General features: G+C 41.6%; 1 protein-coding gene across 2 annotated transcripts in view; it reads right to left on the reverse strand.

Moving 5' to 3' along the window:
* The window catches only part of ZNF106 (zinc finger protein 106), a 31,144-nt gene that overhangs the window by 3,192 nt on the left and 5,105 nt on the right, over window positions 1-22,847 (reverse strand). The window contains exons 3-18 of one of the 2 annotated variants that reach the window (XM_009868202.1): window positions 21,054-21,251; window positions 14,503-16,599; window positions 13,085-13,706; window positions 12,120-12,189; window positions 10,423-10,577; window positions 10,272-10,332; window positions 9,610-9,951; window positions 6,286-7,057; window positions 5,835-5,890; window positions 5,193-5,338; window positions 4,774-4,908; window positions 3,755-3,871; window positions 2,776-2,967; window positions 1,682-1,744; window positions 1,046-1,165; window positions 497-568 (exon numbers count right to left, since the gene is read on the reverse strand). In XM_009868202.1, coding sequence (XP_009866504.1) covers window positions 497-568; window positions 1,046-1,165; window positions 1,682-1,744; window positions 2,776-2,967; window positions 3,755-3,871; window positions 4,774-4,908; window positions 5,193-5,338; window positions 5,835-5,890; window positions 6,286-7,057; window positions 9,610-9,951; window positions 10,272-10,332; window positions 10,423-10,577; window positions 12,120-12,189; window positions 13,085-13,706; window positions 14,503-16,599; window positions 21,054-21,251 — 5,218 coding nt within the window. The remainder of the gene's footprint in view (window positions 1-496; window positions 569-1,045; window positions 1,166-1,681; window positions 1,745-2,775; window positions 2,968-3,754; window positions 3,872-4,773; window positions 4,909-5,192; window positions 5,339-5,834; window positions 5,891-6,285; window positions 7,058-9,609; window positions 9,952-10,271; window positions 10,333-10,422; window positions 10,578-12,119; window positions 12,190-13,084; window positions 13,707-14,502; window positions 16,600-21,053; window positions 21,252-22,847) is intronic. The other variant, XM_009868203.1, reaches the window with a different exon arrangement.

The raw sequence follows: 22,847 nt of genomic DNA on the forward strand, positions 1-22,847 counted from the left end.
CAATAAGTGCTTTTAATGACTATCTTCAGCCAGTTATTTACCCAGAAGTGCTCCTGAAGCCTACCTTGCAGGGCAGGTGCATGAAGAAATCTGTGTGCCTAAATCAACTGCAGCACCTTTGTTTAGGTTCTGCCAAAGGTTACTAGAGGTTTGATTGCTGCTGAAGTTTTTTTCTCTAGCAGCTGTGTGACTCTCTTGAGTAAAAGTCAAACACAATGCTTGAAAAAAGGGAATATTTTACCGTTTCTAGACTCTTCACTGCAATCATCACTGTAAACGGAACTATTGTTTTAAGACTATGGTAAGCTAGGAGGTAATTTTTCCCTAGAAAATAATATTACAGAAATACACAGCACTTACGACAACTTGATTTTTGGCTGACATTTCTAAGTTGTTCTTAGTCAGGAAGCTGATTTCATTAAACATTAAAGTGTTTTGTACACGCTTGTGGCAAGTACAACTTTCTCTTTGAGAATAGTGAAAAGAGAGAAGTTACCATGCTCTTATGGATGGTCATACACATGATCATATCTGAGTGGCCTCCATAGACTTGCAAGCGGTCGTGCGACTTGAAAAAAAAGAAACAGAAACAGACATTTAATAGCATGACAGGCAATAGCCATTTTTCACAGACATGCAAATGACAACGCTTCCAAGAGTGGTTTCTTGCATTACAACTAAACTCCTCTGGTGGATTCCAAACTTCAGAGCCACTGTGAAAGTTCACTTCTGCTTACACTACTTCTGTAAGTCTTTTTGTCCAACTAAGCATTTGGCATTTCAGCAGATATAAAACTAACATTTCCCCACTTTTCTGAATTATCATTGACTTAGGATAACCATTATTATTTTTTTTAGAACCTGAGTTTAGGTTATATTCTTTTAAAACCCACGTATTTTGGCTGGTGAGACAATTACATATTCCAAATGACAGGAAAGAGAGGGATGGGCCAGAGACAAGTAAGCACCACAACGACTCCTATTTGACTTCAAAATAAACAATATAAGTTAAGTAAATGTCATTAGTAACTGTCTATTTTCTTACCTGTAGCTCATAAACACGAACAAATTTATCCAGACACGCTGTCACCATTACTTTCCCAAGAATGTTCACAACTGTTACTGCATGGTTATGGCCTTTATAGATCCGTACCAGTTCTCCAGTCTGCATCAAGACAAAGTCAAGGGCAAATAGGTATTTTTAAAAAAAAAAACAAGCAAACAAACAACAAAACAAAACAGTTTTACCTAACCTAGACAGGGTAGCTAACTTCACTTCATGACAGTAAAACACCTTTTGAAGCAGCTAGTTTAGAACACCCTTTGTGTTTCTCAAGTTTTTCCTGTAATAGAGAAACTCTTCCTGAACCAGAATATCTCAGCTTTGCTCTGAACCCTTTCTACATTACCAGCACATTTGCAATAATATCTGCAAAAGCAAGATGCCCAGATAAAAAGGCATCACATATCATGTTACACAAGTCAGCACGTTTCTGTATCCTCCGCATGCTTCCTCTGTTAACTACAGTGCAAAGTCATATTTAAAAAATCATCTGACTTTCCTTTTCGCAAGCAATTTGCTCCATCAGTCAGTCAGCAATTCTGGAAATACTGACCTTATAGCACAGGAATTCACTGCCTTAATACATGAAGTTAGAACGACTTCTGCTATGAGACTTACATGAATGTTGTGGGCATGGACAGACTGATCACTGGAGCCACTGAATACCAGATCATTCACAACCTTATGAAAAAAAGAAAAAGTTTTATTTTTGTAACAGATATGGAAATGGTAAGCAACACACTAAGATGCCTTTAAGTTTCAAGTTGCTCTGTACTATTTCCTAAATTTCACACTCTCAAAATCAACAGAGTGTAGAGATGTACCGAGTTCTTTACATAAGAGCTAGAAAATTCACTGTGCTACCCTAATGATGACTTTTGACGCTTCACAACTGGAATTAAAAGCTGTTTATGTGCAGCCCACCACACTGACTCATCCTACCTATGGACTATTTTCAGGGAGAGCTCAGCAGCAGATCAAGGACCTAGTAAACTGTTTCCTGGAAGTACTGGATGGGCTGTGTCCTTATATTCTGGTCACAAAAGAGAGACAGTGCTCCTGACAAGTACTAATCTATAAAGGAAGCTTGAAAGGTGCATTATGGATAATGAAGGGAACGCAGTATGCTGCAATGTGAGCAGAGGTAGGAGCCTACAGGGAAAAAAAAAATGCTGTGCCACTGCACCGTAATACCTAAAGCAACAAATTCAATTTATGGAAGTTGTCCCCTATCAGTTATGTGACAGTGATCACAGCAAAGCAATGTTTCAGCTTGTAATCTCAGGAGCCAGAAACCTTTAAGAAAGCATTAGTGGTTTTTTTCCATTTAAAAAGAATAGTTTCTCTAGAGTTATGTTTTTTTTCCAGTTTTCTCTGAGGCTTGTACACTCAGAGTACGTGAAAATTAGCTTCATCCTCTCCCCAACTTTCCCTCTGTTGGCAAACTTGCATTTCAAGATTCCCCGAACCTTCTAACAACATGAAATGAACACTTTTCCTAGATACACACTCCCAACAGTTTTGCTGGGAACATGACACATGGCAGCTAGCCAGCGATAGCTTCTCTACCCAATTACTCAGTTTTTATGATTTCAAGTAGATAAATCCTCAATCTCCTACCACATTCTACACACTATTGGATGAATAAGAAAAAGAAATACCACACCATTTTAAGCACTCTTGGTCAGAAATGTATTTTCAGAGACACTTGCCTTCATGCAGAGTATCGTCTTGCTGTGACCTTCCAGGGTTCTGAGTAGCAGCCCATTCCGCGCGTCTCGCACGCTGATGGTGCAGTCGTAGGAGCCCACTACCAACAGCTTGCGTGCTCCTTCCTGGGCTGTGGCGAGACAGCTCACTGCTCTAGGGCCGTGGCATTCGAAGGTATCGACCTGCTTGTTGTTCTGTTGGGGGAGATGAAAAAAAAAGCCAAAACCAAAAAAAAAAAAAAGGTATTTAAAAATGGAAACCTTGCTATGACACTGATCAGACCACTGATTCCTTTTTGTGTCATACTTGTTACAGCATCTGGTTACAGTTTAGTAACACACCATTTCAGTGGTGGTAAGAGTTGTATCTTAACAATTAAGTTTCTAAAGCAAGGAAAGAACTCACTTCTTGTCTTTGAAAAACTATTTTGTTATTTAGCAATGGTCCAGTAAATCCCCCTTCCACAGTAGGATTATGAGAGGAAATAGTGTTATAAGAAAAAAATAAACCAGGATAAAGTTGAGAAGTTAGTCCACAAAAAGAATAATCAGAAAAAATATTTATTAATTCACTTTGAAGTATCATGGGGACTACTGATTAAGACTTTTTTTCCAAAAATCACGTGAATGAGTCTTTCCTATAACTGCAAATGGAGCAGGCAAAACCTGCAACATGTTCAAGTCTCTCACGCTACTTTGATGGGCAAGTAAGGAGGATTCATAAGTAACCAACTGCGTCAGAAAACTTTGATGACACGTGACTGGCAGGCTAGGTGGAACCTTAAGGAAAAACAGGTCAACAATACAGCAGTTAAGAGAAAGGTATGTGGCGGGAAGAGCAGATGGGATCACTTTGTGCATGGACAAAAAGGACCAAAAAGGGTTACAGATGCACTTACTACTCAAGAGAAAGAAGGGAAAGAAACACAAAGTGGAGAGAAACTGTATGTGCAACGGTCTGCACATACATAAACCAACTAACCTTTATGCTGAACGTAACCACGCTGCCATTTGCAAGGCCTGCGTAAAGGATCCGCCACCTACTGTGTAAGCAGAGCACTCGATCTTCCAACTTAAACTGCTCCATGCACTCTTTGGTCTGGCAAGAGAAGGAAGTATTTAAAGCTTTGCATTAACTAGAAACAATTCAGGAAAAAAAGAGCCTGAAGTGAACCATAATTTTCACCTATAAGCTGCATTTTTTTGAACCAGCTGAGCTGGAGAAAAACACCTGCACGTCTGGTGTCATGTGGCAGTTTGATCCTGCTTTTAATCATCTTTCTCCCATCTCTGAGATTTCACTGTACTTCAACAACCAGTTACAGCCCAAAATTCTAGATGCAAACCCTAATGTATATGGAAGTTTAGGCCACAGACTATATATCTATGCAAAACACCCTGCTACATGCATAAGTTTGAGAAATCTCCATGAAGACCCTCACAGGGAAGTTCGATGAATCATCATCACCTTAAGCATAAAAATCCTCTGGCAGTTTACCCCTGAAGCAGATATTTGCCCTCTAGTCCTTCAAGCCACGGGTTAGGCAAGACTTCCTATCGTTTATCCTTAAAAGTCCAGCTTCAGGAAGTCTCAATCTGCTTTACCACCTCCCCTCAGAACAACAGATACCTGTTCTCTCCATAACTGCTCTATGAAAAGAGCAGTGCCTTCCATATGCGATGAAGTCAGAAATATAGCAAGACAAATACAATATTCACATACAGATAACCATCCTGCACTTTGGTGTGCCAAATATTTGGGATCTTGCCATGCTGTTCTGGCAAAAAACTCTGCTGTCTGACAAGTTAGCCAAAAGATTAGGGTAGTAAATCACTTATCAGTTTGTTCTTTGGTTGTTGTTCGGGTTTTTTTTCCTCCTGCTCCACCCTAACGAGGTAAAAAGTGGGGTTCATAGGAGTTAAAAAGGATTTTTTTCATTTACATTTGCAAAGAAACACTAGCATAAAAATGAAGGACATGTTAACACAGAGTTTGAGTACCTTGATATTGTAACAATTGATGGTGTGGTCGCTTGAGCCAGTGTAGAGCACAGCATTCTTCCCGTTGGTCTGAGTGACCAGGAGGCAGTTCACTTTTGAAGTATGTCCTTCAAAAATCGCCACACACTTCCTGCTCTGGAGAGGGAAGCACAGGGTCTGTCAGCATAAAGGTCCCCAACGCCTTTTGGGATCTGCACCTGACGGAGTGCAGGGTAGGACAGCTAACAAAAGCCTGATAGATGGAGCAATACCCCTCACAGGGAGAAGGGGGTGGGGAGGGGGAGAAGAGAGGGTTGAAGAAAGGAATAGTGGGGAGAAAAGGAAGCTGCTTCCTTAACTACACAGCAAGGCTTTACAAAAACAGAATTGCAACCTCGTGATTACGATTCACATAACATCATTCCTGCAACCTTACTTACAACCAGATTGTAGGCACAAACGGTTTTGTCTGCTGAGCAGGTATACAACAAATTCCCAAAAATCTGAATAGCATTCACTGCAGCCAGGTGTCCCTCAAAGTTTCCCTCCGTAGGTTCTTCATCCTCACCTGGCTCCGAAGACACTTCTGTAGGACAGAGACAAGTGTACTTTAGATTTCGAGAACACTCACGTGAACAGGCTGCCGCTGTTTGTATTGCCAAGCAGCAGAACTATTTCACAGGCTCAACACCTTAAAGTCAAATTTCATTGTGGGTCCCAGCTGCAGCCTGTAAGTGGCAGAAGCTAATATAAAATGCCAAGAAGAGCTTTATATGATTTTAAGTCCAAAAAGATCTTTATTATAGCAAAAAGACTGTAGCAGTTTGTCCTACAGCTTTAAGGAGACTGTGGAAGAGAAGCGTTCACGTGGGAGGCTTTAGGGGGATGTGGAGGGGTCAAGGCACAAAGTATTCCATGAGAGATGAAGTTAAGTGAGCGTGCGTTATTTCACTTCAGTTTTTAGTGCAGGTTTTTATCACTGGGGCAAGATTTCCCTCTGGCAGCAGTGTGATCAAGACTTAACTCAAAGTCCTGCAAGATACTACACACAAAGTATCAGAAGAAAAGCTTAAAAGACATACCTGATGAATTCTTTGATTCCCTTAGTGATGACATGGAAGTCTGCATCTCAGCCACACTGTAACGTAGAAATAAAGCATAGTAAAATTGGACTTTGCAGGTTCATTTATGGACAAAATACTGGTATAAGTAATACTCCGGAATGTAAGGCTTAGTAGAAAATAGATTGTGACAGAGAAGCTCAAACACACAATTTCTGTGCAAGACAGCCTTATTTTTCTATTATAGAAATGAGTAGGTAACCAGACATGTTCATTTGTTGGACCAATAAAGCAAATTGAGTTTTCATTTTCCCTCTTATTTCACTTCTGAATGAAATGAAAAGTTACTGATGTTGTAACTTTCAAATGAGAAAAAAAAAAGGAAAAGAAAAAAAAGAAAAAAAGACAGAGAATAGGAGGTCTCTTACGAGTATCGTACATTGCTTTTACTCAAGACCTACAACAATCTCACCTTTTCCCATCATCCCTATAATTTGTGCCAATCTCACTAGTAGAGCTCACTTCGTCATAACCAGAGCAAGACGCCTCTAGAACTGTTTGATCCACAGAGCTGTGCAAACTCCTCTTTGATGGGCTGTCTGGCTTCTCATCTCCCGACTCCGATGAACCAACATCAACCACCTCACACTGGGGTGCTGGAACTTCCACTAGCTCCAGTGAAGCATCACTGTCATTCTCATCTTTGTTTCTTGCTGTTTGAGCAGCAGCTCCATCCTCCTGTCTTGGAGCAGTGGATGTAGTAACTTTTTCTCCTTTAGGAACTTTTCCACCCTTAACTTTTCTGACAGGCTTACAGTCAATTATATCCTGTTCTGTATCGCTGTTCTCTGGCACGTGGGCTGCCCGCAGAGTTTTCTTCTTCCTTAGCTTTCTCCTCCTCCTGTTTGCTTTTTCTGCTGGGACTACAGCGGTTGCCGTCTGCTGCTTGGATGGTTCTGCTGACCATTTGGAAGTTTTATCCGTGGGTATTTCCAGAGGGACTGGATGCTTTGGAAGAGAAGTGGTACATTGATCCAGGAAAAAGCTTTCAGTCATGGTATCATCTCCTTCTCTCTTGCTGAAAACAGAGAGTGAGTGAGGCGAAGGATTCTCAGGAAGATCGGCCTTTCCCCTGTCCGCAGCAGTCTTGGGATCTTTACTGGTGTTTTGGAAACAAGCTGCCAGCTCTGGTAGGGATATGGTTGCAGAGATAACTGGATACACCGAAGTTTTCTGGTTGGTCTCTTTTGAAGAAAACAGATTAACGTCACATTTAATCCATTCAGCAATAAATACTTATGTAAAATTGCTTTCCCTGCATTTTTATTTATACTTAATTGTGTACGTCAAGTACATATTCCTACATGCTGAAAGCTACGTGCGCACGCAGCTCTGCTACTTCAGTCAGCTTTCCAGCCTTTAAAAAACAACATAGTTGGGGAATAATCACAGAATCACAGAATGTTAGGGATTAGAAGGGATCTCAAAAGATCATCTAGTCCAACCCACCTGCCAGAGCAGGATCACCTACAGTAGGTCATGCAGCAACGCATCCAGGCACGTTTTGAATGTCTCCAGAGGAGACTCCACAACCTCCCTGAGCAGCCTGTGCCAGTGCTCTGTCACCCTCAACAGTGAAAATGCTTTTTCTAAAGTTTTTGTGTTCGTATGTTCCAGCTTGCACCCATCGCCCCTTGTCCTGTCATTGGATGTCACTGAGAAGAGCCTGGCTCCGTCCTTCTGACACTCCCCCTTCACATATTTATAAACATTAACGAGGTCACCCCTCAGCCTCCTCCGAGCTAAAGAGACCCAGCTCCTTCAGCCTTTCCTCATAAAGGAGATGTTCCACTCCCTTCACCACCTTTGTGGCTCTGCGCTGGACTCTCTCCAGCAGTTCCCTGTCTCTCTTGAGCTGAGGGGCCCAGAACTGGACACAATATTCCAGATGCAGCCTCACCAGGCCAGAGTAGAGGGGGAGGAGAGCCTCTCTCGACCTACTAGCTACTGCCCTTCTAATACACCCCAGGATGCCATTGGCCTTCTTGGCCACAAGGGCACAGTGCTGGCTCATGGTCACCCTGCTGCCCACCTGAACCCCCAGTAATATGTTTACCTGTTTATCCAGAAGCAAAGGAATGGGGTACATCATTCAAGTTGCTGGCTGACTGCATGCTTTTGAAGTTCTGACAAACAACCTTTGGTGAATGCTACATCGTAACACGTCTCAGCTGCTTAGTGACACAGTTTTTGCATGCTTTTGAAGTTCAACCTTTGGTGAATGCTACATCATAACACGTCTCAGCTGCTTAGTGACACAGTTTGAAGACGTTGCACTTAACCCACCTGTGTTAGTTACTTCTACCAAAGTTACTTGGACCTAATGAGGCAGATGAATAACGCACAACCAACCGCAGCATGGGAAGCCATTGGGGTAAAAACTGTTAGCTTGTCTGTGGTGGACTAAGCGACAGGGCAAATATACTCTCCCCATCATTTTAATCTGAAGCTACTGTGAACAAATGATTCTAGCCTCTCAAGTGAGACGGGCTGGGAGCACAGGCAGCACCTCACAGCTGTGGTTCCCACACCCTAAAATTCTTCAGTTGCATTTGCAGTAACTACAATCCAGAACAGGATGTTTCAAGTTCACTGCATTTATCGGGTGGGATCCCTCAATGCGAACGGGGAGGTGGCAGCACTCGAAACACTTTCCCGCTTCAGTCTCTTAGAAACCAGTGCATTAAACCCACAGCAATGCTTAGGCAAAGCTGTCGGACTGTTTGATGTGCCACAGTACAAATATGCTTTGGAATTACACATCCAACTAGAGATAGCTTAAATGTGAACATCTCACCCCACATCTTCCTCAGATGAGAAGTTCCAAGATACAATTAGAACTTCCTGACAGCACAGTGTATGTACTATCTAAAGAAAATCAATGGAGAGTTGTTTTTTCCCAACCAACAGTTGTCACACACAACCAAAATCTGTTAGAAAACCCTCTGCACAGAAGAAATGAATGTTTAGATGAGATCTGAACAGTTATTGTTCTGGGAAGGTGGCACACAAACCCTTAAATTCTAAATACACCTCTAACATCATACATCCCTCATTTCCCACATGAAAGGGGAGGGAACTTGGTCACTTAAAAACAAAACAAGTAGAAAAATAAGAGTAACCAGAAACTTAAAATTAAATTTCTAAACCTAAAAGTTATTAATTAGTGAGACAGTGAGGGGGAGAAGATGGATTGTTATTTTTTTAATATCACAAATTATATTATTTGTGCTTATGCAGCAGGGTTCAAGAAGAACACAGAATAGTATTAATGTAGTTGGTAGTAATTTTTAAAAAAATTATCTTCAGGCATGCATTTCTCTGTTGTAGGCAGATTTTCACCTACTAATGCCCATTAAATGATGCAGAGTAGAAGACAAAAAACACAGGGGAAGTTTTAAAGTTTGGTGGGTGGCAGTTTTTTTTGTCAACTAAATTCTTGTAAGAGGATGTAGCCTTCAAATTCAAGTTTGTTCTATTTTTACATTAGAACTAGAAATCTGGAGGTGCATGGCTACAACTTCAAAAGTGTGGAATCCATTTGAATGTACTGCAAAGAAGATCCCAGTTTCTAAGACTAGTAAGTTGACAAAGCACTACACAAGTTAATAGGGAGCACAATCCTGCACACCAGGCTGCAGGTTTTAGATCCAACTTACATTCTTCCATGAAGAAAATAATACTTTATTTATTTTCCTAAAGCTACTTTATTAAAACCAAGAGAAGCCACGCATACCGTCCTTCTGCTCCACCTCTTCTGCTCGTGAAGCACACGGAGAGCTCTCGAGTACAGAATTCACATTTTCTTCTGAGCCTTTTGGAGACACAGGTTCTCGTTTAACTTGTACCGAAGAGTCAGGAGGAGTGGCAGGTGTGATTGCAGACGACTGGAATGGTGATGGCACGCTTACGTGAACAGAAGCTCCCAGTGGAGGTACAGAAGAAGACAAAGTGTCCAACAGGGGCAGGAAGGAGCCTGTGGGCAATAAGTTGGTTGCCATCTGAGGCTTATTATTTCTTCTCTCATTTAAGACACTGGAGGAGAGTTGCTGTGACGGTTCAGGAGGTTCATATGTTTCTAATGGCAAGAGAAAGGGAAAAACAACAAAAAAAAGAAAACACATTCACATTTTACAATAAAACTGAGTGGTGTCAAGAGCTCATTTCTTGTGGACACAGACAAGGAAGACAAAAATTTATAAATATGCCACTAGATGGCACTAACACAGACAACAAATAACACTTGAACAATAATGACTTTAATATCATTGAAAGCCTACAATTTCATTGCACATTTGAAACGAGTGAATTCAAATCAAATGCAATTTTTACAAGATGCTGAGTTCAAAGAATATGAGAGTCAGCATTCCGTTGTTGTAGTTCTACGGTATCTCATACCTTGTAGCCCCTGCAAGATCTGGATTCTCTGACTTCTCAGCGTACTCATTTCCATGGTTATCTGCAAAACAGTTGTGGTTTATATCAGCCCTACCCTCAGCAGTTTTTCAGGCTGCTAACATCTAGTTCAGTCTCAAAAGTCCAATTTTACCTGTTGCTTTAATACAAGGAACCGTTGAACCTCAACATACGCAGCCTGCAGGGCAGCCCTTGCCTGCAAGAGACTGCTCTCCACACTGTGCAGGGACTTGCTTAACTCTTCTTCCTTCAGCGAAATTGCCAACAACTGGTCTACCTGAGAACGTTCTGAAAAAGAAACAACGACGTATGACACATCAAAATACATTGCACGTGATACCTCGATAAATACCACTCCCTCAGAATGTAAAAATCACATAAATTGGATCAAGCATCAATAGTCATATAAGAAGCGGAAAATTAGCATCTATGCAGAGGAAATAAGCAGGTTTACATGCAAGAAGAGCCAAGTCAAGTATTCCTCTTTACAGGATCTCAGCCTTGCCTCTGGTAACTATTTCTACCATCACTTTGCCAGCACTGATTTAGCTTAGTTGAACTCCCTTTCACAAAGATCTTCTCTCAAAGTACACGTGTACATAAAGTACAAATGCACACACTTTCCATTAATGTAATCAAAAAGGGAGAGGCAAATTTAAGCTAAACAGCTAATTCAGAAGCCAAGGAAAGGCAGGTTAAGAGAAAAAGAATTCAATGATAAAAAAAATCATTTACTGTCCAGGATTATTTGAGGCTGTAAGATTTATTTTGCAGTCTCTTGAGAAAGTGTCTTTGAATGCTGAACTCAGTTAAAGATCCTTCTATATTACTTTCTAAAAGCCTCTGGCATTCCAGAGATTCTCCAGGCTAATTTTCAGTTTGAGCACTGTTTCATTTTATTCAGGTTACAGTTTCCTTTAGCAGATTTACTACAGTAACAACAATGCTAAAGCATAGCAGTGAGAAAGAGAAGTTTTGCCAATTAGATGTGTTACTAGTCTCTCTAAGAGACACTAGACATTGAAGACAGAGGCTGATAAAACACACCCACCCCTGCGAGTAGTGAAATATTAGTTCCCACAAGATCCATATATATTGCCCTGCATTCCAAACAACTTAATATAAATCAATAAATAAATAAATAAATATGAAATATTTGAAAGCTATCTTACAGACCCTAAAGCTTCCATAGGTTGATGCAATAATTTAGTTCCCAAAGAAAACATTCTGCCTAAACCACAGATGGTTCGTTTCAATATGTGGTGATGTGGATGTGTCAAGCATGTTTGAGAAAGACCTGGCTAATGCCAGAAGCATTTGTCTTTGGTCAGGAGCAGGAAGGAGCAAGGCACTCCACATTAATTTCAACGAAGGACAGGGAAGGAGGTGCCAAAAAATGAAAAGTATTGCTGTAGATGTCACAAACAGAATACAGCCCAATTTATGCAAGTATTCTGGTGAGATCACCCTGGAAGAGAAAGCTGCAGGGACTCAGTCAGAAGGGAGTGATGGGTGCTTCTCCCTTCAGAACTCTCATGTCAAGAGGCAACAAACCCCTCTTCCCTGAGCAGGAGAAAGACCATCTGTGCAACTGGGGACATGAACTGTTGGCACAAAGTCTCCTCTCAGAAATAACTTCTGACAAATTAAAATAAGGCTGTTTAGAGAAGAATGTGTTGCAGACTTGAGAGCAGTCCACTCTATCATCTTCAGTAAGAGCCCAAGAAGCATGAAAGTAACATTAAAACCCCACCAGTTTAGCCAGGCCAAAATACTGCTATGTGTTTATAAAGTCTATGGCACGTGCACGTATGTATGATATTCACCCACCTTTTTTACCTTTGATTTTTCTTCTCTTATTCTTTCTTTCTAGGCTAGGGATTTCAGGAGAGGATCCCTCCTGCAAGTGAAACCATTTATTAAGAAAAGTTACGAGAGCAATTTTGCCTGAATCAAAAAGTCACACATCCCCTGCCTTTCCAATCATTACTTGTACCCACAGAAAAGAACATAAAATTAATTTTGCAAGTTCATATACAACTCCTTGCCTCTGCCCTTAAAAGACAGAAGGCAACAAAGTGAGTGCCATGTTTTTATCTGAACTAGGAAGAAATACTAAATAAGCTGACTGCCTTGTACTGGCTCAGATGTTTAAGACCATATTTGGGCCAGATTTTCTGCTCCATGATTTTAGTTGAAGGTCTAGAGAATTCAATCAGTGAGAAATTAAAGCTGTTGCTTTCTGCATATACAACAAAAATAATTCTGAGGATTTTGATCAGAAACATTTTTTTTCCCCTTTGGGTAAGTCCAAGACAGGACAGCGAAACAAATTCAGATTTAAGGATATCATCTGAAGTATATAATTTTCTGAAGAGCATTGTCTTTCCTTCCTCAACCATAAAACAAGGAATATCTAAAGTAAACAAATTTCTACTACAGTCTAGTTTCTATTTAAGTTTTGAAACACCAGGACCCTTGCTACTTCCTCCAAAATATTTTAATAGCTCGTTTGCCAGCATAGCATGCCAGTTACCAAATCCAAAATTAAGAGCATTTGCCATTCCTATAAATTAAAAAAAGATTAAACAGAATTCTGGCACTGGGAAGGCAGAAATGGAAAAGATTCTTAAAGAAAAGTAAGTCAAGCAAGCAAATTAGTTTAAGGCTCTCAATGTACAAGACAATCAAACGGAGAAAGTTCTCCTCACAGAGATCATTCCAAGGTTGAACGACCACTGACAGGGAAAAAAACATTTTTAGCACACCGAAGCTGGACAAAATCGCACACTTACTCCAGTTGCTCTTCGTTTCTTTCCAATTCCTTGGCTGTCATTCTGCTCAGTGCCAGATGTGCAGCTGCTGTCTGTCGCTGCATCTATGTTATTCGACACTGCAAGGAGCGAAGCATTATTTGAAGGCGGATGATTTTCTTCTGAGATTTCTAGTACATTTTGCTTTTCAAGAAGAGGTGTTCTCTTCTCTGGGTTCTCCTGGTCATGTTTCATGAGGCCCGTGACCTCAGAGGTGGCCTGTAGGCTGTGTCTCCTTCCACTAGTCTCAATTCTTTCAGACACAAATGGTGACAAAGGAAGAGATGTCTCTCGTTTGAAGTCAGCCTCAACATCAGCGCTTGCCTTGTACCCAGATGTTATGTGATGTGAGTGGTTGGCTGCAATTATTTGCCTCTGCCCACTTTCTTTTATTTTGGCTTGTTCACTGAAGAAGGTATAAGCGGAAGGATTTCTGTCTGCAATGACACTGCTTTCAGAAAAACTACGTTTTCTGGCTGAGCCAGGCACTGCTAAGGAAATCCCTTCCCACTGGAATCCTTCTAGAGCAGACAGATCAGATTCTTCACCAAGTTCTAGAACTTCTTGGTCATTTTGAACAAGAGGCACCATTTCTATGCCAAACCTTTAAGATAAAGAGAAAAACAAGACACATGTAACAAGGCAGCTAAATCTAGAAAAAAGCCTCTCGCTTCCCCAAATGCACATTACTGCTTTAAGAGATCCAGCAACCCATTACACTGGTATTCCATGCTTTCCATCTCATCTGGCAATGGAATAATATCTTTTGTGTCTCACAAAATTAGATTTAGTGGCTAAGAACTGACAGCTTGATTTCCAAGTCAGCAATCATGTTGTTGTATTTATTCCAAACCAAGTTCAGAATAAGCAAATACAACATCTTTTCAAGATGCTTCAAAAACCTCGTTTAAAGAAAGTTTCAGAAGTGAAATATTACATAATCGCTTCCTCTAAACACAACACCAAACTGCATATCAGATTAAAAGATTAACAAATGAAGAGGCAGCCTTCATTCTGCCTGCAGCAATGCAAGCAAGCCCCAAACAAACGAACTGTCACAGCACTGCTCGCACCCTGATTGCATTTTTAAAATCTTTGGCTTACTAGAACTTGAAAATCAAATGTATTGCTAGTATCCATATTTAGATATTAAGCAATGATTATGAACTGATCAGAACCTTTTCTGAGCAGCAGACTACTATTACTTGTCTATGGATAGACAATCACAGCAGCAAGTAATCCCAAAAACTCTAAACTACCTGTATGTGCAAAAGCTTATGGTACAAGCAAGCTTCATTCTGAAGCCTTAGCTTTAGGATTCTGGAATTCATTTCAGATTTGGTGGAAAACAGTCCTCCCTCCTCAACACGCACACATGGTTAGACCTGAATGCTACCAACCTTGGTAAACCTTTGCCAAGTTCCTGTTTCTTCTTGGTTACCTGCTGGATGACTTGATCCCAGTTTACATTTCGCCGGGAAGCACTAAGAATCTGCCTGAGGGTGGGTTTAAGCCCCGACTCCTTCTCCGTCTCACTTCTCCGATGGCCGCTCACGTTCCGAATGCGCCGTGCATTGTTGAGATTGGGCTCTGGAAGATGTGTCCCGATTTTGCTCTTCAGAATAATATGTCGGGTCAGGTCTCTCTGCAGAGAGGCAGGGAGGCCAAGTTTGCTTAAATCAGGAAGAAGGAGGCTTAGTGACTGGCTTCCTCCTTTCTGCAGCTCATGATCTGAAGGATTTTCAAACCCTTCCATTTCAAAGTGATCGTGTGACTTCACACGCTCTTCATCCCCTTCCCCATCCTGTGAGGAGGTTTTCAAATCCACGTGCAAATGGTCCCGACTGCCTGATGGAGAAACCGTGGATTCCATCTGAAATGTAGAATCTTTTAGATGGGCAGAAGCATTACTTGAAGCAGCCAGTTTTTCATCATCTTCCTCTTCAGAGATAGCAGGTTTATGTTCTGGAGTGCCACAGGGTAAACAACTAACAGAAGAACTCAACTTTTTAACTCTTGCTTCTGACTTCTCACTTGCCATTAGATCATCATCGCTCACATCTTCTAATGAATCTAGCCTGAACTCGTTCTTCGGTGATGCCTTCCCAGTATTTTCCCTATTCTGGTCACGTGGATCCTTGTAAGAACTTACAGGGGCATTTTGCAAGGAACAGTTGGACTGAACATCTTTGGGGTTTTGTTCTGCTTCACTTAAGTTGTTAACAGGCTCTCCTAGATCACTACCAAGCGCATCTTTGCTGTCTTCTAAGTTACCAGCACATGGACCATGCAGTTTCAACGAATAAGAGGAGAAGCTGTTTGTTTCCAAGTTCAGTGGGTTCAAATGATTCTGTTCTTTACCACTAGTGGAGGATAACAGAAGCTTGATATTTTTTAAGAGACTGTTTGTGTCTTGCTTTGGGGAGGACAACTTCCTATCTGTGATATTCAGAAGAGGAGATTTCAGTGATGGCATCCTATTACTTCTGCCACTGTCTTTGTCAGCCTTTTCACCACTGGAACAGTCACTCATTACCTTACAGGAATCAAAGTGATCTGAGGTTGCATCAGAAGGGGAAGATACCTCCCTTTTTTTCAGTTTCGAAAGGCTAACATCAGGTTCACAAGCTTTTCCTTTCACTGACGAATTGTTAAGAGGAATAAATACAGAATCCATTTTACCTGGAGTTTTACAAATGTTCTCTTCAGATCGTGGTAGCTGCTCTGCGGCTTTCTGGGATGGGTAGGGAGTCCAGCGGTACATTTTATCTCTGGAAGGACTGCTACTTTTCCCACTGCCTCTTGAAGACTTGCTTTCTGGTTGCTTCAATGCACCAAAATCCAATGCCCCCTCAGAAGGAAGTTTATCACTAGTAAAATCAAGTAAGTCACTTCTATTTTTTCGATCTCTGTATGGTAGAATATCAATGTCTTTTTCCTGCCGCTGCCATGCATATCTATCTTTATTATATTTAATTGGCTCTACCAAGTATGCATCTCCTGAGCTTCCAAAATTCCAGCCATTTGCAGCATGAGGACCAGATTTCCAGTTTCCTCCGTAACTCTTGGGATTCCAGCTAGAAAAATTAGTCGTTCCTTCTGAGTGCCAAGTAGAATTTCTCTCCCTCGCACCATGATGCCAATTCGATGTTCCTCCTCCCCGTCCACTCGGATGCCAGCCATTTCCAGAATTCCCATAGCTATGCCGATTTGAAGAGCTTCCTGGAATATTTTGGTGCCATCCAGAGCGTCCCCTTGGGCCACCTGAATGTCTGTTTATAATAAGGTTCCTCTGAGAGTGTGGAAATTTGCCTTGTCTAAGACTAATATAATCATCCTTTTCCCACTTCCAGTCCCTTTGGGATGCATTATGATGATGCCGTGACAGCTGATCATAAGCTTCTCTTTCTTTGTAAGCAGCTCTTTCTTCTCGCCTTCTCTGTGATCTTCTGTCATCACATTCTAATTCTTGGCTTGCACAGCTTGGTTCAGATTGCCTAAGAAACAATTGAGAGACACCTGAATTCTGATGCCATTCCACTGAAATCCAACAGTACACAAACCTTGTGCATTTTACTTGCACTGGGAAAAAATATTTTTTATAAAAGGAAACAGATATAACTCATTTGTAGAATCATAAAATCATTTAGGCTGGAAAAGACCTTTAAGATCATCAAGTGCAACTATTAACCTCATGATATCAGGTCCACCACTAAACCACATCCCTAAGCACCACATCTACATGTCTTTTAAATACCTCCAGGGATGACGACTCTACCACTTCCCTGGGCAGCCTGTTCCAAGGCCTGATTACCTTTTTCAGCGAAGAAGTTTTTAATATCCAATCTAAACCTCCCCTGGAACAACTTGAGGCCATTTCCTCTTGTCCTATTGCTTTTGACCTGGAAGAAGAGCCTGACCCCCATCTCACTACAACCTCTTTCAGGTAGTTATAGAGAGCAATCAGGTCTCCTCTCAGCTTCCTCTTCTCCAGGCTAAACTACTCTACTTCCCTCAGCTGCTCCTTACAAGACTTGCTCTTGAGACCCTTCACCAGCTTCACTGCCTTTCCTTGGACATGTTGCAGCATCTCAATGTCTTTTTTGTCATGAGGGGCCCAAAAGGGAGCACACGCTTCGAGATGCAGCCTCATCAGGGCTGAGGACAGGGGGACAATCCCTTCCCTGGTCCTGCTGGCCTGATCCAGGCCAGGATGCTGTTGGCCACCTTGCCCACACACTGCAGGCTCATGTTCAGCCGGCTGCCCACCAGCAACCCCAGGGCCGTTTCTGCCAGGCAGCTCTCCAGCCAATCCTCCCCAGCACTGCCGGGGGTTGCTGTGACCCCAGAGCAGGACTTGGCACTTGGCCTTGTTGAACCTCATACAAGTGGCCTCAGCCCATCGATCCAGCCTGTGCAGGTTCTTCTGTAGAACATTCCTACCCTCCAGCAGATCAAGACTCTTGCCCAACACGGTGTCATCTGCAAAGTTACTGAGGGTGCACTCAATCCCCTTGTCCAGATCATTGATAAAGATATCAAACAGAACTGGCCCCAACACTGAGCTCCAGGGAACATGACTTGTGACCAGCCACCAACTCAATTTAACTCCATTTCCCTCCACTCTTCGGGACTGGCCATCCAACCAGCTTTTCACCCCGTGAAGAGTATACCCATCCAAGCCATGAGCAGCCAGTTTCTCCAAGAGAAATGGTGTCAAAAGTCTTTACGAAAGTCCAAACAGACAGAAGCCACAGCCTTTCCCTCACCAACTAAACCGATCACCTTGTCGTGGAAGGAGATCAGGTTAATCAAGCAGGACCTGCCTCTCATAAACCCATGCTGACTGGGCCTGATCACTTGGTTGTCTTGTACATGTGGCGTGATGACACGCAAGATGATCTGCTCCATAACCTTGCCCAGCACTGAGGTCAGGCTGACAGGCCTGTAGTTCCCTTCCCTGGATCCTCCTTCCAGCCCGTTTTACAGATCATCATTCAGCATCACACTTGCTAACCTCCAGTCCACTGGGACCGCCCTGGTTAGCCAGGACAGCTGATAAATGATGGGAAGATGTCTGGTGAGCACCTCCACCAACTCCCTCAGTACTCTTGGGTGGATCCCATCCAGCCCCATAGACCTGTGTGCATCTAAAGGGAGCACCATGTCACACACCATTTCCCCTTGGATTATGGGGGCTTCATTCTGTTCCCCACCTCCACCTTCGAGCTCAGGGGTCAGGCACTTGAAGAGCAATTGGTGTTACTACTGAAGAATAAGGCAAAGAAGGCATTAAGTACCTCAGCCTTTCCCTCATCTTTTGTCACTACGTTTCCCCCTGCACCCAATAAAGGATGGAGATCCCCCTTAGCCCTCCTCTTGCTGCTAATGTATTTATAGAAATTTTTTTATTATCTTTTATAGTAGTAGCAAACCTAATTTCTAGTTGTGCTTTAGACCTTCTAATTTTCTCCCTGCATAATCCTACAACAGTTTTCAAGAGTTGCCTGCCCTGTCTTCTAAAGGTCGAAAACTCCATTTATTTTTCCTGAGTTCCAGCAAAAGCTCCCTGTTCAGCCAGGCCACTCTTCTTCCCTGTCAGCTCATCTTTTGGCACGTAGGGATGGCCTGCTCTTGTGCCTTTACTATTTCCTTCTTGAAAGATGTCTAGTCTTCCTGGACTCCTTTGCCCTTCAGGACTGTCTCCCAAGTGACTTTGTCAGCTAGCTTTCTAGAGAGGTCAAAGTCTGCCCTCCAGAAGTCTAAGACGGCAGTTCTGCTGACTCCTCTCCTTACTTCTCCAGGAATTAAGAACTCTATCATTTCACAACTGCTGTGCCCAAGAAGGCAAGCACCACATCACCCACCAGCCCTTCTCTGTCCACAAACAGGTCCATCGAGGTGCCTTTCCTTAGCTGCTTTACTGTTCAGGATTCTTAGTGTTTGAGTTTCAAAACTGATGTTGTACCTTTACTTAAACATGATATTTCAAAATAGCTCTTAAAACAACAACTGATCTGCTGCAAGAACAGTTCAATAGACTAATTCTTAAATATTTAATTCAGAAGACAACATTCTTTTCTATTTACTAGTCAATGGACTAATAAGAAACAAAAAGAAAGCTGCCTTCTCTATATTGTATTTCTGTATATTTCTTCTTTTGTATAATCTTTGTAATTTGAATCTTGTTAGATTAAAAATTTATTAGTAGTGAGATAATTATTTTTACTGAAGACTGGTCTAACTAGAGTGAACTAATACAAAATAGAAGGCAAGTTAAGCCGAGAAAAGCAATTATTCTGCTTACTTACTGAAGAAAACCTTCGAGATCTTGTCTCAGTTTATAAAGCTTACTTCTACACAGAAGTAAAACATGTATAGAAGTTGCACCTCAGATATAGAAATATTTTGTCTTCTTTTAACTAACAGAATGGAACAGTCCACAGCATGCGATGCAGAGTCTGTACGAGCCTCCCAAAAGCACTATCTACTGCCCTTTGGATAGCACTTGTGCTTGGCAACTTATCCCGAACACATGGTAAACTATCACATGCACATTTAAAGATAAATGCTACCTTAATACCCCTAGCTATTCCCAGGGTCAGCAGCCTAAACATTCTAACTATTTACTCTACCAAATGAGGAGTTTTTAAACAAAAGTTTTTTCCAAAAACTGATTAGAGAAATGGTTTTTTTCTGACATTACAGGAATTCTAGGTTCCTGGATACAAGCAAGACAGGAAACTTTCAGGCCACTGCTCAAAAACAATTGATTTCAGTAACTGACAATTCATATCGTATCACCCTTTACATTCAGTTTTGCTAAAAGATGCACAAATAACCACTCCTTAGGGGGAAATGGGCTACTACACAAGCTAAAGTGAGCTCCAAGAAAAGAATTCAAAGAAATTATGTCTAAGCGATACTGTAAATTCTAGGAGCTGATTCAACTAGATTATGACCTAATGGAAACAATTGTGCTGTATTGGTAACTTAAGCTATGTCATACCTTCCCTTCTGCCAAAGCAGCACCCAGCAGAAAGAGAGATTTTCCAAGATCTTACTTGCCTCAGAATACCACTGTATTGACAGCATTAGTCTTTCACCACAAGCCCAGGAAAAGTGACATTGTTGCTACCTACATTAATCAATACGCAAACGTGAACGTTGTGCAGTACAGGGACACCCTAGTATGACAGAATGGTGTCAAAATCCCAAATAATGTCCAGAGACTTGTGTGCTTAGAGATGCTAATTGAAATTTCCAGTCACAGCAAGCAAGAGCTTCTTTCAAAAACCACGTGTCCCTTTAAGACCATCGCCGTGCCATAAATCTATTCAAACATGTTCCCATCTGGAGCATTATATTAGCAACACACACTTGCAGGGTCACATAGAAAATCAAAGAAGATACTTAATACTCTCTGCAGCCTCCTACTTCGTAGCAAGTCACTAGAATTAAGTTTAGCTAACAGCGAGCTAAACTAGGTAAGAAACTTCATTCAAGGATTATGGGATTTCAGTGTCACATTGACAGAACAATCCCATCCATTGTAGAAAAAGACAGATTAAAGTTTTGTAACAAAGCACGTTCAGGAACAATTTCTTAAAGGCTATGCTCCTATAGATGCCCCTCAGCCCAAAGAACAATAGCACTACTGTCATATTGATTAAGGCTTTCAGTTAAATGGACATCACATACTAAAATGAAAAGATAGGGGCTCTCAGAATACAAGATTCCACTTGGAGGACTGTTTTTATCCACACTGGGAAATAGCTGTACTTCCTTACTAGTTGTAGATCAACAGAATGAGAACATTCAGCAGAATCACATTTAGGTGTTGAAAAGGCAACACCCATATAGGTCTCTTGGGATTGTTCTCATAGCAAGCACACCGGCTACAGGCATTTAAAAGCAATTCTATGACCTAAGAGGAGAAAGGAAAACTCACCGGTTCCGTTCCTTCCTTTGCTTGATTAGTTGAATGAGTTCTTTGTCAAGGTATTCTTCTTCTGCCTCTTCTTTCTCTTCCTCTTTTCTGTCGTGGGCATTGACATTGTCTTTGTGCAGCTGGCTGGAGATGTGCTTGGCATACGCTGACAAACCCACCAGCGTCACCCTGCACACCCGGCATTCGTGGTTGCTGTCCCTAGGAAGAGAGGCAGAGGGTGGACTTTCAGCTCTGCCAACAGGCATGGCAGGTGTCTCTGGTCTTACTTTGTTTCCTCTGAATGTGCTTTGAGTTCAAGGCAACTAGGTTTTTGCTCGGTATATTTAAGTTACTTGAATTCTGTTTCTTTTCTTTCAAGGTCTAGTCTTCTGATGGTTCAGTTTTTAAAGAGATTTTTTTCCAACAATCAAGAGGTAAAAAGACTTGGTGATAAAGCTGCGTTAACAGGGAGGAGGAATTCTTCTTGAATTGTTGTACTCAAAATCTTTTCAGAGGAAACATAGTGAGCGAGGAGGCAGAGTGGAAGGCTTACAGAGCTAGCAGGAGCTGCTCTGAAGCCCATCCATGGTGCCAGCTGCACTGGGGAAGCCTGGTGACAGATTCTACATTTAATCCTTGCCTTGAGCCTTCCCCCAGCGAAATTTAGAAAAGGGAGGAGGCAGCGCATGGATACATCCAATCCTGATACAGCACATCCTAAACTGGGACAGCTGAGACTGCTGCCTGGAATCCAAAGACTCCACAGTGCAGCGAGCGATGGGAGGGTGTCTTCAGTTCACTGTACTTTATTTGGTTCAAGTGTGCACGAGGTCTGCTTTCTACTTCAGAGGACTTATCTTAAAAAATACAGAAATTATTTCAGCTGGAGGAAGTTGACAGCTGTGTCAGACAAATGGCTTAACTCATGTTTCAGTGAAAACTGGATTAAGGTTACAACATTTTTTTAACTACTTTTTTTTTTTTTAAGAAGTACAACTTTCTAAAAGTACCTTACTTGTTCGCCTGACCAATCCTTTCAATACTCCACTGTTAAGGAAATACATCATTAATAACAAACCTAAACAAGGAAAATACATTTCACCAGTTTAAAAAAGTCAGGAAAAACTTAGCAAGAGCATAGTCCACTGCAAATAACTCGCAGGACCAAGTTAAGACTCGCTGCCTGCCTCCAGAATGCCTTCTCCAACTCTGCCATTTAATTCCTGAAAGCAGATCCGCATATCCCCACAGTGCACTCGAGACCGAAGTCTTGTAACAGTAGCATTATAATATCAGGACTGAGGTAAAAAAAAATGAGATCCATAAAGGAAAAAGATAAACATGAATCCTTGTTTTCTTCTAAAGAAAAGTTAAAAATAAAATGAGAAAAAGATCAAAAGATGCACCTTCACTCAAGATACTAAGCCATCTTCCTTATCAGCGTGACTAATGCAGTGTCAGCAGCTCTGTTTTATTTATCCTGGAAATTTCTGGTTTTCCTACTAAAGTAGTTGATATATTTAACCAATGTAGTCATTCAGGCATAGCCAGAGAGGGGTTTATGTGCTTTTTGCATTTAATTATTTTATATGTTGCAGCCTAAGCAATTTCAGACAAAACATTTGGATAGACTTCACTTACAAGGTCACTAGCGATGTCTGTATCTTCCAGAGAGGGATGTACTTCATTTTGTATGCTTCACACTCACTGATAAATGTTCAAAGCTCAGGTACTATATATTGTACTTTGAGTTACCTCATTAACCCAATGAAGATAACCAAATACAATCAGTAAATTTGACTAATGCCACTGGAA

This window comes from Apaloderma vittatum, unplaced genomic scaffold, assembly GCF_000703405.1.
Source record: "Apaloderma vittatum isolate BGI_N311 unplaced genomic scaffold, ASM70340v1 scaffold1584, whole genome shotgun sequence".
Lineage (NCBI taxonomy): Eukaryota > Metazoa > Chordata > Aves > Trogoniformes > Trogonidae > Apaloderma > Apaloderma vittatum.